The sequence below is a fragment of the Erithacus rubecula genome, assembly GCF_903797595.1.
Source record: "Erithacus rubecula genome assembly, chromosome: 12".
In the NCBI taxonomy this organism is placed as follows: domain Eukaryota; kingdom Metazoa; phylum Chordata; class Aves; order Passeriformes; family Muscicapidae; genus Erithacus; species Erithacus rubecula.
In genome coordinates, this window is record NC_136664.1 from 893,931 (window position 1) to 907,811 (window position 13,881).

Sequence of the window (13,881 nt, forward strand, 5' to 3'; positions counted from 1 at the left end):
GGGGAGCACAGACAGGAGGCAGCAAAAGGAGGCTAAGGGAGTTTTCCCACGTGAAACCTGGCTTGGAGAAGGCAGGAGGCTCTTGAGTGTCTTTGTCCTGGTGTTTCAGAGAGGAATCTTGTTTTGTTTCCCTCAGGAGAGGACTCCAGGACCTCTGTGCAAAAATTTATTCAATTACTCAAAATCCTAAAATGCAGGGCCAACGAGATGTGAAGTGTCTGGCACATCTACTCAGAGCTGTGTGGATCACTGAGCTCCCCAAAAAACATGGAATTTTCTGGCCAGGAGAGCACAGGCAGTGCCTGAAGGGCTGTGAGCATGCCTGGCCTCACACTGCCACTGCTGCTGATCTCTCAATGGAGGGGACACTGCTGAAACTCGGGGTCACACCCTGGCACCTCCTCCTGCATCCTGTGACAGAGAAAGAACAAAACCACTTTGTGCATGAATATTCCACGTGGAAAAGCGTTTGACCCAGAGCATGGCACTCCTCCCCTCAGCCCAGGAAGCAGCTGTGTCACTCCTTGCATCCTTCCAAGCACCCTCCACAGCATTCCAAGCGTGGCTGTGCCCTATCCTGCTCCCACCCTGCTCCCTAGGGCAGTCTCCCCACCCAGGTGACTCTTCTGCCTCACACAGATTATTTCTATCTTCCTTTGTTTGCCAATAAATTCCCTCCCAGTTTTTCTGTTTTCCATCTGACACATGGATTTTTCCCATGTGCGTTTCCTCCTGCCCTGGCCTGGGGCAGAGGGAAGGGAGGATCCCGGATCACCTCACGCCAGAGGAATTTTCACGTGCTTTTCCATCTCAGGTGAGAGAGCCCCCAGGACAGTGTTGGGAATATTCGCTGGGCCGAGGAGACACGTGTCCAAGCAGGAACGGCAGAGCGCAGAGAATCACCCCGAGATCCCGGGGATGTGCCGGGCACTGCCTGCGCCCGAGGCGCCGCTTCTGCTCGGGAATCAGCCAGAGGCATCGCTGGAACACAGGGCTTCCCGTTCACTACCCCAAACCTGAGTGACTGTGGGACAATCTAGGCCCCAAAATCCCACCCGGGGACCTGGTCGGCTGTTCCAGGTGAGGGGGATTGGCAGAGCACAGGAGGGTGGGGCTGTTTGCAAGACCGGAAAAAAGGCAAAAACCTGTGTCTCCGCTGGCAGGGTGGCACTGCCCGGTTTAACACACCTAGGCCTGCTGAGGTGAGACACCCGCTCGGGGGTCGCAGCACGTACAGGTGGGCGTTTCCCTGCTGTCGGTCCCGTCGGAGCGGCAGCGCGCCGGCCCCGAGCCCCCAGGGCCCCGCAATGCCCCGCCCGTCCGCCAGAGGGCGACCAACCCCTACCGGCGGCCTGAAGCGATGCACGCCGGGAGCTGTAGGCGGGGCTGAGTTAGCGCGATGCACGCCGGGAGCTGTAGGCGGGGCGGAGTTAGCGCGATGCACGCCGGGAGCTGTAGGCGGGGCTGAATTAGCGCGATGCACGCCGGGAGCTGTAGTCTGAGCTCAATTAGCGCGACGCACGCCGGGAGCTGTAGTCTGAGCTCAATTAGCGCGATGCACGCCGGGAGCTGTAGGCGAGAAGCTCGCTACTTAAGCCCGCGCGCCCAGGGGCCCGTAGTGCCGTCACTTCCGGCGCGCTGGGTCCTGGCGGGATGGCGACGCGGCGGGTGGCGCGGCGGGAGCCGGAGCCCGAGCCCGATCCAGACCCCGACTGGGCCGGGATGGCGGCGCTCCCTGAGAAGACCATGAACGGCTGGGTGCTGCAGTTCTACTTCCACCGGGCCATAGAGGCCTACCGCTCCGGGCGCAACCGTGATTTCCGCCAGTTCCGCGACATCATGCAGGGTGCGCGGGCCGGGCCGGGGAGCGGGGCTGGGGCGGCCGCCCCGCCCGCAGCGCCCTGACCTGCCGCTTGTCCCACAGCGCTGCTCGTGCGACCCCTGAACAGGGAGCCCGAGATGGCCCAGATGCTGCGGATAATGCAGCTGCTGTCGCGGGTGGAGGAGGGCGAGAACCTCGGTAGGTGCCCAGCCTTTTCTGCGGGTTCTGGTGCTGCTTGCGTCCCGCTCGCTGCTCCTCCCCGCGCTCCCGCAGCTCTGTCCCCGCACAGAGCGGGCTGCGGGCTGCGGCTCTCCCTGCGGGTGAGGGGCAGCTCTCTGTATCTGTCTGGCCGGGGGCCAAGAGCAGCATCCCGGTGCTCCGGGGCTGGCATGCCCGACAAACACATCAGCCTGGTGACTCCTGCTCAGCCTCACAGCTTCCAAAATGCTCCCCTGGGCAGTGCTGGGCACCTGGGAAGTTCCCGAGTGCTGCTTCCAGAACTTCCCACGGCTGTGGTGGGGCAGGAGCTGCAGTGCAGACACTTGGCTGTGGGTTTTTGTGGCACATCTGTGCAGGTGGATAGCTGCCACCTGTGCAGGTGAATAACCAGCTCTCTCCAGGGAAGCGCCGTGACCCCCCCCCAAACGTATGGATGCCAATTCTTATAGATTGCACCTTTGACAAGGAGTCAGAGCTGACCCCATTGGAGTCTGCCATGCTTGTCCTGGACTTCATCCATGAGGAGTTCTCTGTGGCAGACAAGACGATGGAGGCTGTGCAGAAAATGGTGAAGGAAGCTGTAAGATCTTTTTCTTTCTCAGTAATTATGTTGTGCAGCTTTTGTGTTGGAAATGCCTTGAGTGAATGATGGTGGGAGCTGCCTGGTGTGCAGGATTCCCTTGTTATCTGCACACTCCTTCCTGCAGTGATGTGGGAGTTCTGTGTGGAGCCTGGCACTGAGCTGTTCCCTGTGGCCTGCTTCAGTCTGTCCTTGTTTTCCCTTGCAGGCTGTTGTTGTTTGTATCAGAAACAAAGAGTTTGAGAAAGCTGCTGATATTGTCAAGAAGCACATGGGAAAGGAGCCCAGAAACCAAGTGAGTCTGTGCTGGGATGAAGTGGGAGCTGCTGGTGTGTCCAGTGGGGTGTCCTGGGCGGTTTGGGGTGAGGAGGCCAAAATGGAAACAATCCTTCTGGAGTGCTGGTCTCTCAGTGTTGCATGTTTGCCTTGTCACCCTGGAGCCTCCTCTTATCACTTACCTTTCCTCACACCTTCATGGGCCTTCCAGGCATCACCACTTATCCCTTGATGAGCCTCCAGCTCAGCTTCAGAGCAGGTTCTGGCAGCAGCAGGAATTCCCATTCCTGTTTCTGCAGACAGTGGGGGTGCTCAGGCAGTGCAGGCAAGGAGAATTCCTGAAATAAGGTGGTTCTGCTGCTCCTTGGTTGCTCTCCTGTTCCTCTGGCTTTTTCCTGGCCTTATCTCAGTGTAAATTGGCTGTTCTTACCTCATCCTATGAATCTCTCTTCCAGAAGAAGAAAAATGAGTGGCTGACTGTCATCCGGGACAAGAACCATTCTCATCCCAAGGTCAAAAACTTCTCCTATGAGGATTTCCAGCAGAGCATCTTTGACTTCCTGAAGGGCTACGTGGACGAGTCGGAGCCAGCGCTGCTCACGGTGCGTGTCAGCCCTGCTGCAGTTAAACCTGCAACACTCAATTCACTCCATTCCTGGGAGCTTTATATGGTCAAATGTGCTTTTCAATCCATGAAATGCCTTTGGGAGGGGATAAAATGGAATGGGAGCCTGAGGAATCATCTCTGTAATGGTGCTGTGCTTTTTCTCTCTCGCAGTTATTGAAAAAGACCTTGAATTCAGAACATGTTGACAAGGCAAAATCCTCACTGGAGACTCCTGAGTTTGCAGATGGGCTGAAGGACCAGGCAGCAGCTCCAGAGGCCTTGGGAAGGGCAGAGGGCCCAGCCAGAGCTCCAGAGGCCTTGGGAAGGGCAGAGGGCCCAGCTAAAGCTCCAAAGCGTGCAGAAACAACAGAAGACCTGGAGGGAGCTGCCAGCTCTGCAAAAAGGGCAGCTGGTCCCATTGCAGCTCCAGAGATGATGGAGGAAGCCAGTGGCCCTGCAGCAGCTTTGGAACCTATGGAAGATGTCACTGATCCAGCAGCTACACCTGAACACTTAACAGCAGCATATGATAGCCTGAAGGGTGCTCCAGAGTCCATGGAAATATCTAAAGAACCAGCAGCAGCAACCCCTGAACTCCCCAGAGTGTCCACCAGGGAATCACAAAGGTGGGCAGAGGAGTCTGGATCTAGACTGTGGATACAGTGTGGCTGCAAGTTCTCTTCTAAGGGGTAATTCCCTGTGTCCAGGCAGCTCCTAATTCCCCAAAGGAATTAGGCCAGCCCAAAGGTGTTGGTGCAGGACTCTGGATCCTGGGAAAGGTGTTGAAGTGGTTTGGTTCAGCTGCTGACAGAAGTGCTGCTGTGACCAGGGAGGGGGCTGTGGCTGCTCTTGTGGGCAGCACTGGGAGTAGCAGGAGGCAGTGGAGCATGAACTTGTTCTCCATTCCTGCTGCCTGGGGCACTGCCCTGTTTGGGAGGGAGCACTGGAGGCTTGGGAATGCCCTCTTCCCTGGATTTGCACTGCAGGGCCAGGAGCTGGGGATGCAGTGGAGGGAAGGGCTGGATTTCGGGGTGGCAGATTCCCTACAAGGCCTGGTTGTGTTTATTTTATAGGCAGCCCCCTGGAGCTGTAACCTCGTGTGGGATTTCTGTTCTGAGAGAAGCTTTCAAGATCCTGTCGGACTCCGGGGACCCGGACGCACTTTTCACCCAACTGGATGAAGCAGACTTGCCTTCCCCCAAGCAACTGTCTCCTTCTGTATCCCACAGAACCAAGAGATGCAGAGAAGAGGAGAATCAAACTTCTGAGCCCTCAGAGCCTCCTGCAATGCCCCGTAACGTCAAAAACTTGTTCAGCATAAGCAATCTGATCGTGGACTTGGACGGCTCATCCAGCAAGTCCAGCGAGTGCCCTGACTCTTCCCAGGAGCACGTGGTCTCTTCTGCTTCCAAACCTGCTCCAAAATTGCCTGATGAGCCTGTGGCTGCCCAGAGTGAGAAGTATGAAGCCCCTCTTGTGTGCTGTTGTCTGCTCTGCCCCCAGTCATGTCTTGCTGATGTTGGTAGCCTGAGCACCAAACCCTTGCCCTGTGTCCCGAGATGAGTGTTGACCTTGCCTGCCAGCCCACATGGAACTGGGCACAGCAAACCCTCTCTTGTCTGTACATCTGGCTTTAAAATTAATTATGGGTTCATGGAGAGGAGGAAATGATCAGGTACTGCTGGTCCTGGCAGGTGATTCCAGTACAGGTAACATGTGTTTTTCCCCACTTCTCTCAGCCTCAGCATCACTGGCCAGAGTCTGTAGGACCATCCTTCTCTTACTTCCCACCTCTGGAGGAATAGTGTCCAGAGGCTGGCTCTGCTTGCTTGGTAGCCCTGCACCTGCTCCCTAAAAAACCTCCTGAGCCAGTAGCCAAAGTAAACCCTCACCTAATTTCAGGTCCATTCAAGGAAGGTGGAACAGCTCCTGTGGCACAGAGGAGAAGGACAGTTGGAGTGATGAGGATGAGCTCTTTGCAAATGCAGGTATGAAAATTCCCCTGGCAGGGATTACCTGTGCTAATCCTGACATGGGAGTCACTCACAGGGGTCTTGCTGCTGCCTGAGTGACTGAATTTTGAAACCAGAAATCCTGTGGAAAGGCTGAGATAAAGGAATTGGAGTGTATTGCCTGTCACAGGGTGCTCTGACTGCACAGCTCAGCAGATAAGACCAAAGCAGCCTCTCAAGGTCTGTACCTCCCAAATTATGGGAAATGTAACCCTCTCCCTTGTTTTCCAGCATCACTTGAGAAAAGCGATGTCTCCAGAAACTCCGGCTCCAAGAAACAGGTATGTGGAGTCTTAGGTGCCTCCAGCAGGCCCTGCAGTGTCCCTACAGCCTCCATGGTAAAACAGGCTGGAGCTGTGGCTGTCCTGCCTGCAGGGCACTGGGAATGTGCCTTTGTCTCGATGGCTTAGAGCAAGGCTTGCCAAATTCCCCTCACGCTGGAGAGGTTCAGAGCCTTGTTCAGGTGAGGGAGACACATCTGGCAGCTGTTACCCAGGAGCAGATCTCACCTTGCTGCCACCAGGAACTCTCTTCCATAGGAAGGCAGCTGCTGCACCCCACCTGCAGTGCTGGAGTGTTGTGTGCAGCTGCCAGGACCTGTCTGCCCTCCCTGCCGTTCCTGGCACGGGTGATGGGGGAAGGATTTGGCAGCAGGCTGTGTGCCATGCAGCTCCTCCCTGCAGCTGCTTCCTTCTCTTTGCAGAAGTGGACCCTGCAGGAGAGCGAGTGGATCAAGGAAGGGGTGCAGAAGTATGGGGAAGGGAGGTGGAAAGCCATTTGCCTCAAGTACCCCTTCCAGAACCGCACCCCGGTGATGATCAAGGATCGCTGGCGGACCATGAAGAAACTGGGAATGCTCTGAAGCTGGCAGCCATCAGACTTCCTTTCTTATTTTTGGTTTTGGACTTCGGTTTGTTCTTTGGAAGCTGGACCAGAGTGTTGTCTGTGCCAGTGTGGGAAGCCCCTGTGACACCAAAACCATGACTACAGGAACCCAGGAGCCTCCTGCTCCAGATGTATCTGCAAAGATCAGTGTGCTGCAGTGGCAGGGGCTGTGCAGCCTCTCAGTGTGAACTCAGAACCACCTGGGTTGAGATTTCTTGTCCACCTGACCACTGCAGAGTCTGGAATGAATCCCAGCTGTTTGCTGAGGTGTGATCAGTAGGATAATCTCATAGGTCACTATTTCTTTGTGTTCTAGTTGTCTGTTTTCTGAATCACTTGTTTCATTTATTTGCCATCACTCCCTTGTGGAAGACAAGGCAGCACTGAGTCTCAGAGCTTATGGGGAAGGGATCCAGGCAAAAGGATCTACTTGGAATATTTTTTCCCCCATTAATTTCTGCTTTGTAAATGACTAATCTGTGAGGAGAAATTCCTTCCTTCCAGCTCTGAAGCTTTAAGAACTAAAATTACTTTGTGTTTTGGTACTTGAAACTGTTGTTTCCATGCTAAAAATTTTAGTTCTGTCTGACTTTGGTCATGTTTTCTTTGCACTTTTCCTGGTAATATCCTTGCTGTGTATGAGTTCCAAGGGTTCCACGTGTTCCTGCCTTCAAGTGCCAAAGCTGGAACACTCATTTGTAAAATAAAGCTCCTTTCTTGTTTAGTATCCAGAGTTGTGAAAGTGTGAATTTCTGTCTTGTGGGTGGAAATGCAGCAGAGGGCCATGGACTGCCCCAGCAATGTGGGGCTTGCCCTTCCCCTCTGGGAGTGTTGGGTCAGGAGCAGCACTGCCCTGGAGGTGTGACATGCAGGTGTAAATGGCAAACAGGAGTTTCTGGATTAGAGTCCTGTGGAAAAAAGTCAGGGCTGATACCGGGGCAGTTTCTAAGTTTCTCTTGGATGCCTTCCAGCAAAGCCAGGGCTGGGAGAAGGCTTGTCCAGGAACAGCTGCTTCCCCCTGTGTCCTTCAGCTGCAGGTGCTGCACTGAGTGTTCCTTGTGCCCTGGCTGTGGCCATGCATTTTCCTCCCCTTAAGTAAATCCCTTCCCTGGAGAGCCCTGGGCAGCAGGAGCACCAGGTCAGAGATGTGGGCCACTACTGGGTGGTGAGAGGCAATGCCCTGTTGGCAGGAGCTGTGTCCCATTCTTGCCTTCTCCACAGCAGGCTCCTGCCCTGGCAGCACAGGGTGCTGGAGCTCCAGCCCTGCACCAGGATCACCTTGAGCCGTGGCTGCTGTGCCGGCACAGCCCTGGCGCTGCAGAGCAGTTAATGATTACCCCCTGTGCTTTGTCCTGCACTGCCCTGCCTGGGGAGCAGATGCTGGAGCCCAGGGAAGCAGGAGGATGCTGCTGCTGCTGCTGCTGGCCCTGCTGGGCCCTGCTGGCTGCCCCAGGACAGAGCCCCTGAGTGGCTCCAGCCAGGAGCCGCTGTTCCGCGGCGCTGATCGCTACGACTTCGCCATCGTCATCCCCGCTGGCAGCGTGGAGTGCTTCTGGCAGTTCTCACACCAGGGTGGCAACTTCTTCTTCAGCTACGAGGTGAGTGCTGGGGACAGGTCCTGGGAGGGGGCTGGCACAGCCAGGGAAGGGCTGTGCTGGATCCATCCCGTGCTGGTCCTGGGGCACTCTGCATCTCAGGGACTGTGCCCTTCTTAAAGCACTATCGTGGAATTATTTGGGTTGGTGGGACCTTAAAGCTCATTCCCTTCCACCCTCTGCCATGGCAGGGACACCTTCCACTATTCCAGGCTGCTCCAAGCCATGTCCAACCTGGCCTTGGACACTTCAAGGGATTCAGGAGAAGCCACAGCTTCTCTAGGCTCCCTGGGCCAGATCCTCCCCACCCTCACAGGGAAGAATATCTTCCTAATATAACCAACCTAATCCCTATCCATCATCAATACACTGCATTTTTGAACTACCTGGTTTAACCCCATGGTGCTGGGAGCCCTGGCATTGTTGGAAGCTCTGCCCTTCAGTGCCTAGCTAGAGGCTGTGGCACAGCTGAAAGCCCTGGCACAGTGTGTCCCTGAGCTCTGTCCCCTTCCCACAGGAAAACTCCAGCCCTTTCATCTCCTGTTTACACTGGGCTGGCTGAAAGAGAGCCAGGGCATAGCTGTGCCTGGCAGTGGCAGCTTCCCCTGGGCTTTGTGCTTGGCAGAGCAGCCCCACAGGGACACATCCTCAGGGCATACACAGCTCCATCTCCCACACAACACACCACACAATCCCCTCGGGTGCTCCCTGCCTCCAGGTCCAGCGGGCCACAGGGATTGGCAACAGCAGGAACATCCTGGTCACAGCGAGTGATCCCAATGGCTTCCAGCTTGGAGCATCCCAGGATGTGCGAGGACAGATCAACTTCCTCACCAAGGACACAGGTCAAGGTCACCCCAGCCCCTGCAGCAGCTCTGAGCTACCCAGCCAGGGCTTGTTCCTACAGGGGGAGGATGAGGGCTGGGCTCTTGAGATGTGTCTGTCCCTTCCATCCAGGGACCAACAACCCCCTTCCCTCTGCAGGCTTCTACCAGCTCTGCCTGGACAACCAGCAAAACCACTTTGGCCTCATGCAGGTGTATCTAAACTTTGGTGTGTACTATGATGACTTCAACATGGAGCACAAGGAGCCAGCAGAGAGGAAGGAGCTGAACGACACCCTGGAGGCAATCGAGGTGAGGGTCAGGGAGGCCACAGGGTGCCCAGCACAGCAGGGACACTGAGCAGGGAATTAGATTGGGCTGAGCTCAGCTCTGAGCATGGCTCTGCCTCTCCTGCAGGTGAGCATCCAGAGGCTGCAGATCCACACCTTCCACATGTGGCGCTTCTACAACTTCGCCCGGATGCGGAAAGGGGCCGACTCCTTCCTGCTGGAGTCCAACTACAACTATGTCAACTGGTGGTCCATGGCCCAGAGCTGTGTCATTGTCCTCTCCGGGCTGCTGCAGCTCTACTTCCTCAAGCGCCTGTTCCATGCACAGACCTCGGGCAGCCAGAAGTGCTAGGGCAGCACAGAGACCCCTGCAGAGCCAGGAGCCCTGGTGCCACTCTGTGCCACCATGCACAGGGAGGAAAGGCTGGATTCTGCTTCCACGAGGAGGGTGGAGAGATCCCCCTGCTCCTGCTTGTCTCCAGCCCTGGCATCACCCCAAGAGAAGCCAAAGGCCATGCTGTCACCTGAGTTCCGTGTGCTGTGTGGGTTTGTCACATCCATACCCATTTTTAGTCTCTTAATGGACCTTTTGTACCAGACTCCCAATAAAGGAACCCCTACCCCTGGCAGAGTCCAGGGAGTGACTGCTTCCTGTGAGCCTAGAAGCTGCTGTCCTTCCCTCCCTCCCTTCCTGAAGCTCAGACTCAGACTGTGAGATTCCCCCCAATGTCATCAGTCCCTGCAAACACACCCCAGTGTGTCACATTTCCCACAGGAGGGGCAAGGATTGATTCCCTCTGGCCCTCCACACCAGACAACAGGCGTTTAAAAAAGGAACAGGCTTTATGTGACAGGGCTGGGGCCTGTCCTCCCATGCTGGCAGCAGCCCCCTGAGGGCTCTGGGGCTGTGTGTTGTGAGGCTGTGTCAGATCTCCATCCCTTTCTGGGTGGGCTTCCTGCACCCACGGTGCAGGACAAAGTCCATTACAGGTTGGAACACTCACAGAGCAAGAGGGTCCCTTGGGGTCCCCGAGGGTCCCTTATGTCAGCGTGTCCTCATTCCGCACGTACTCCCCAACATCAGCTTGGTGGAACACCACGATGGCCAAGGGGTCAACCTTCCGGCACTCCTGTGTGGACTTGGCAGCCACCCCGAAGCCCTGGGGGACGGAGGGGAGGTGAGGGAGGGCTGCCCATCCCGAATCCCCCCTGCCCATCCCGTATCCCCGCTGCCCCTCCCGTATCCCCCCTGCCCATCCCGTATCCCCCCTGCCCCTCCCGTGTCCCCCCTGCCCATCTGCCCATCCCGTATCCCCCTGCCCATCCCGAGTCCCCCGCAGCCCCGGCAGGGAGCAGCGCTCACCAGCGGGACGTCAGCCATGGAATACACCACCACACCCTGGTACTGCGCCGTGTTCTCCGTGATGCGGCCCAGCCCCGACTTCAGCACGTGGTTCCCGTAGAGGAAGGACTGCTCGGAGCCCGGCTTCACCCACACCTTGTACTGCAGGAGAGGGCAGAGCTGTGAGGGGCCGTGGGGCCGGCAGGGGCCGGGGGCGGCTCGGGGCCGTGACCCACCTTGGCGTAGGGCGCCAGGAAATCCAGGGCCGTGACACTGAGCCGGAACTTCTGCGACTTGGTGAACTTGCCGAAGCAGGTGCCCGGGGCCACCAGGCTCTCGCGGGGGATGCTGGCCGCCAGCTTCAGCAGCTTCTCACTGCGGGAGCAGGGCGGTGCTGGGCGGCGGCCGGGCCCGCACCCCGCGGGGCTGCCCGGTCCCGCCCGGCCTCACCTCAGGTAGTACACGCGGTCCCGGTGCAGGCGGAAGCAGTAGGTGCCATCGGGCCGGTCCACCAGCAGCTGGATGTTCTCCCCGATGCTGCAGGGCCAGACCCCGTGAGCCCGCCGGTCCCGGTACCTGCGGGGCTCAGCCCTCCCGGTCCCGCTCCGTCACCCCCAGATCCTCCCTTGGCCTCCCCGTTCCCCGGGATCCAGCTGGCCCAGCCCTCGCGGTGCCCATCCCTTCTCCATGCCCGGTCCCGCCCGATCCCGAGTGCCCATCCCTCCCGGTCCCCGTGCTGTCCCCGTGCCCGATCCCCCCGGTCCCGGCCCCTCACTATTTCCCGAGCTTCTCGAACACCGCCCGCGTCTCCGCCTCCGTGAGGGGCCGCATCTCCCGCGCCGCACACACGCGGGGCCGCCGGGACCGGAAGTGCCGGACCGGAACCGGGGGCAGCGGAAGTGATGAACCCGGAACCGGCGGTAGCGGAGGTGACGCGGCGGCCGCGGCGATGGCGGCGGCGGCGGAGGAGGCGCGGCTGCTGGCCTGGCTGCGCGGCCCGGCGGCGCCCGGCGGCCCCGAGCTCGCCGCTTATGTGTCGGAGCTGGCGGCGCTGGGGCTGGCGGAGCTGGGCCGGGAGCCGGCGCGGTTGGCGGCGGAGCGGGCGCGGGTCGGGGCCGAGACTCGCCGCCTCGCCTTCGAGCACTACCGAGCCTTCATCCGCTCCGCCGAGTGCACCGGCCGCGCCGGCCGCGGCTTCGGCGGCATCGAGAGCCGCCTCGGCAGCCTGCTGGAGCGGCTGCCCGCGCTGCAGGACGCCTGCCGGTGCGGGACGGGCACCGGGCACTGGGAGCGGCGGGCAGGGCGCGGGTGGAAACGGGGCAGCGAGGGCCGGGATGGGCTGGGGTGGGCTGGGGAGCGAGAGGTCCCAGGCTGAGCCCACTAAGGGTCGGGAGGCAGCACTGGGAGCTGCCCCGGGCCCGCCCGCTGCAGGGAGGGCTCCTCTGCTGATGCCGGCCCGGCCCCGCAGGAGCTTCATGCGCGATGCCGAGGCCATCGCCTGCAGCCGGCGCATGAACAGCCTGACCCTGAACCGGCACACGGAGATCCTGGAGATCCTGGAGATCCCGCAGCTCATGGACACCTGCGTCCGTAACGGCTACTATGAGGAGGCACTGGAGCTCACGGCCTACGTGCGCAGGCTGGAGAGGAAGCACAGCAGCATCCCCGTTATCCAGGTGAGCCCTGCGCTGCCCCAAGCCCTGATGCAGGTGAAGCCCGCCCAGCCCTGACTGCAGGCCGTCTCTTCCCCAGGGCATCGTGGACGAGGTGCGCCAGTCGGCGCAGCTGATGCTGACCCAGCTGATCCAGCAGCTGCGCACCAACATCCCGCTGCCCGCCTGCCTGCGCCTCATCGGCTTCCTGCGCCGCATGGACGTGCTGACCGAGGCCGAGCTGCGCCTCAAGTTCCTGCAGGCGCGGGACGCCTGGCTGCGCTCCATCCACGCCTCCATCCCCGAGCACGACCCCTACCTGCACATCACCAAGACCATCGAGGCCTGCCGCGTGCACCTGTTCGACGTCATCACGCAGTACCGCGCCATCTTCTCGGACGAGGAGCCGCTGGTGCCGGCCGAGGGCGCGGCGCCGGCCGAGGGGGCCATCTTCCACGGCTGGGTGCTGCAGAAAGTCTCCGAGTTCCTGCGGACGCTGCAGCGCGACCTGGAGCGCGGCGTGGGCGGCCGGCTGGACTCGCTGCTGGGGCAGTGCATGTACTTCGGGCTGTCCTTCAGCAGGGTGGGCGTGGATTTCCGTGGGCAGCTGGCCCCCCTCTTCCAGCGCGTGGCTGCCGAGGCCTTCAGGAAGGCGGTGGAGGAGGCGGTGGAGAAATTCCGAGAGGAGATGAATTCCTACACGCTGATCTCGGCGCCGGCGGTGCTGGGGGGCGCTGCAGCGGTGCCGGTGCCCACGGCCCAGCCTGGGACGCTGCAGCCCCCCATGGTGCTGCTGGACTTCCCACCCCTCGCCTGCTTCCTCAACGGGCTCCTCGTTGCCTTCAATGACCTGCGGCTCTGCTGCCCCATTGCCCTGGCGCAGGACGTCACCGCCTGCTTGGACAGTGCCCTTGGTGAGGTGAGTCCAGGAGATGGAGCTGGGATTGTCCTGGGAGATTATGCAAAGGGTTTGTTCATAGTGGGTTGGGAAAGCCTCTGAGATCATCCAGTCCAACCACTCTCCCAGCACTGCCGAGGCCACCCCTAGCCCGTGTCCACATCCACACAGGAAGACAGGCACTGTCCTGGACTTGTGGCCACACTGTTGCTGGTACTAGCAAAGTGCCATTGGTCTCATTACCTACCTGGGAGTGGCTGTCATCAGGTGACCCGTCTACCTCTCTCTCTGCCCAGGTGACCAAAACCATCCTGGCCTTCCACCGTGCAGAGGAGGCAGCTTTCAGCGGGCGGGAGCAGGAGCTCTTTACCCAATTTTGCACAGTCTTCCTGGAGGACCTGCTGCCCTACCTGAACTGCTGCCTCCAGGTGCTTTTCCCTCCAGCACAGATTGCGCAGGCACTGGGTGAGATTTCTGTTTTCTTTGCAAAGGAAGGACACCCAAGGCTTCCCCCTTGCACTGAGTGGGCCCTGCCCTGCTCTTGCTCCCTCCGTGGGGTCTCGTTGCCCGCAGACCCCCTGACCCCTCTCTCCCCATTCCCAAGGTGTCCCTCCCACGCAGCTGCAGCGTTTTGGCCGCCTGGGCCGCATCGACGTGGCCGCGCTCAGGGAGCCGCTGGCTTTCCTCCTTCCGCCGGCACCGGGTGAGGAAGATCCATCCCCGGAGGGCGCCCTGGACGCGGAGGGGGAACACTCGGCCGTGCCCACCGAGCCCCCGGAGAGCCCCTCCGGGGACGCCGCTGCGCTGCCGGGTGACCCGGTGGCCACGGACTAGCGGGGCCGCGGGAGCGCGCGGGGCCGCCAGGGGGCGCGGCGGCGG

At 59.7% G+C, this 13,881-nt stretch overlaps 4 protein-coding genes across 9 annotated transcripts; 3 read left to right on the top strand and 1 right to left on the bottom strand.

Moving 5' to 3' along the window:
• Positions 1-1,556: 1,556 nt before the first annotated feature.
• On the top strand, positions 1,557-7,130 carry TERF2 (telomeric repeat binding factor 2). Of its 6 annotated transcripts, none has more exons than XM_079316418.1 (10): positions 1,557-1,846; positions 1,925-2,020; positions 2,443-2,621; positions 2,830-2,916; positions 3,353-3,499; positions 3,676-4,130; positions 4,578-4,964; positions 5,407-5,492; positions 5,748-5,797; positions 6,220-7,130. In XM_079316418.1, the coding sequence occupies exons 1-10, from the start codon at positions 1,654-1,656 to the stop codon at positions 6,376-6,378; spliced, it is 1,839 nt and encodes a 612-aa protein (XP_079172544.1). In that variant the 5' UTR covers positions 1,557-1,653; the 3' UTR covers positions 6,379-7,130. The 6 variants fall into 6 exon arrangements, with proteins under 6 accessions (XP_079172544.1, XP_079172545.1, XP_079172546.1 ...); XM_079316419.1 differs by having other exon boundaries at positions 1,614-1,846; positions 3,356-3,499; XM_079316420.1 differs by having other exon boundaries at positions 1,614-1,846; positions 2,491-2,621.
• Positions 7,131-7,266: 136 nt separating this feature from the next.
• On the top strand, positions 7,267-9,753 carry TMED6 (transmembrane p24 trafficking protein 6). Its single transcript, XM_079316427.1, has 4 exons — positions 7,267-7,999; positions 8,715-8,841; positions 8,981-9,132; positions 9,238-9,753. The coding sequence occupies exons 1-4, from the start codon at positions 7,805-7,807 to the stop codon at positions 9,460-9,462; spliced, it is 699 nt and encodes a 232-aa protein (XP_079172553.1). The 5' UTR covers positions 7,267-7,804; the 3' UTR covers positions 9,463-9,753.
• Positions 9,754-9,934: 181 nt separating this feature from the next.
• Positions 9,935-11,381, bottom strand: NIP7 (nucleolar pre-rRNA processing protein NIP7). Its single transcript, XM_079316429.1, has 5 exons — positions 11,228-11,381; positions 10,903-10,989; positions 10,689-10,827; positions 10,474-10,614; positions 9,935-10,270 (listed from the first exon to the last, which is right to left on the bottom strand). Exons 1-5 carry the CDS (start codon positions 11,281-11,283, stop codon positions 10,151-10,153), a joined length of 543 nt encoding a protein of 180 aa, XP_079172555.1. The 5' UTR covers positions 11,284-11,381; the 3' UTR covers positions 9,935-10,150.
• Positions 11,350-13,836, top strand: COG8 (component of oligomeric golgi complex 8; the record flags this gene model as incomplete). Its single annotated transcript, XM_079316424.1, has 5 exons — positions 11,350-11,715; positions 11,921-12,128; positions 12,205-13,023; positions 13,299-13,467; positions 13,607-13,836. Exons 1-5 carry the CDS (start codon positions 11,402-11,404, stop codon positions 13,834-13,836), a joined length of 1,740 nt encoding a protein of 579 aa, XP_079172550.1. The 5' UTR covers positions 11,350-11,401.
• Positions 13,837-13,881: the final 45 nt, after the last annotated feature.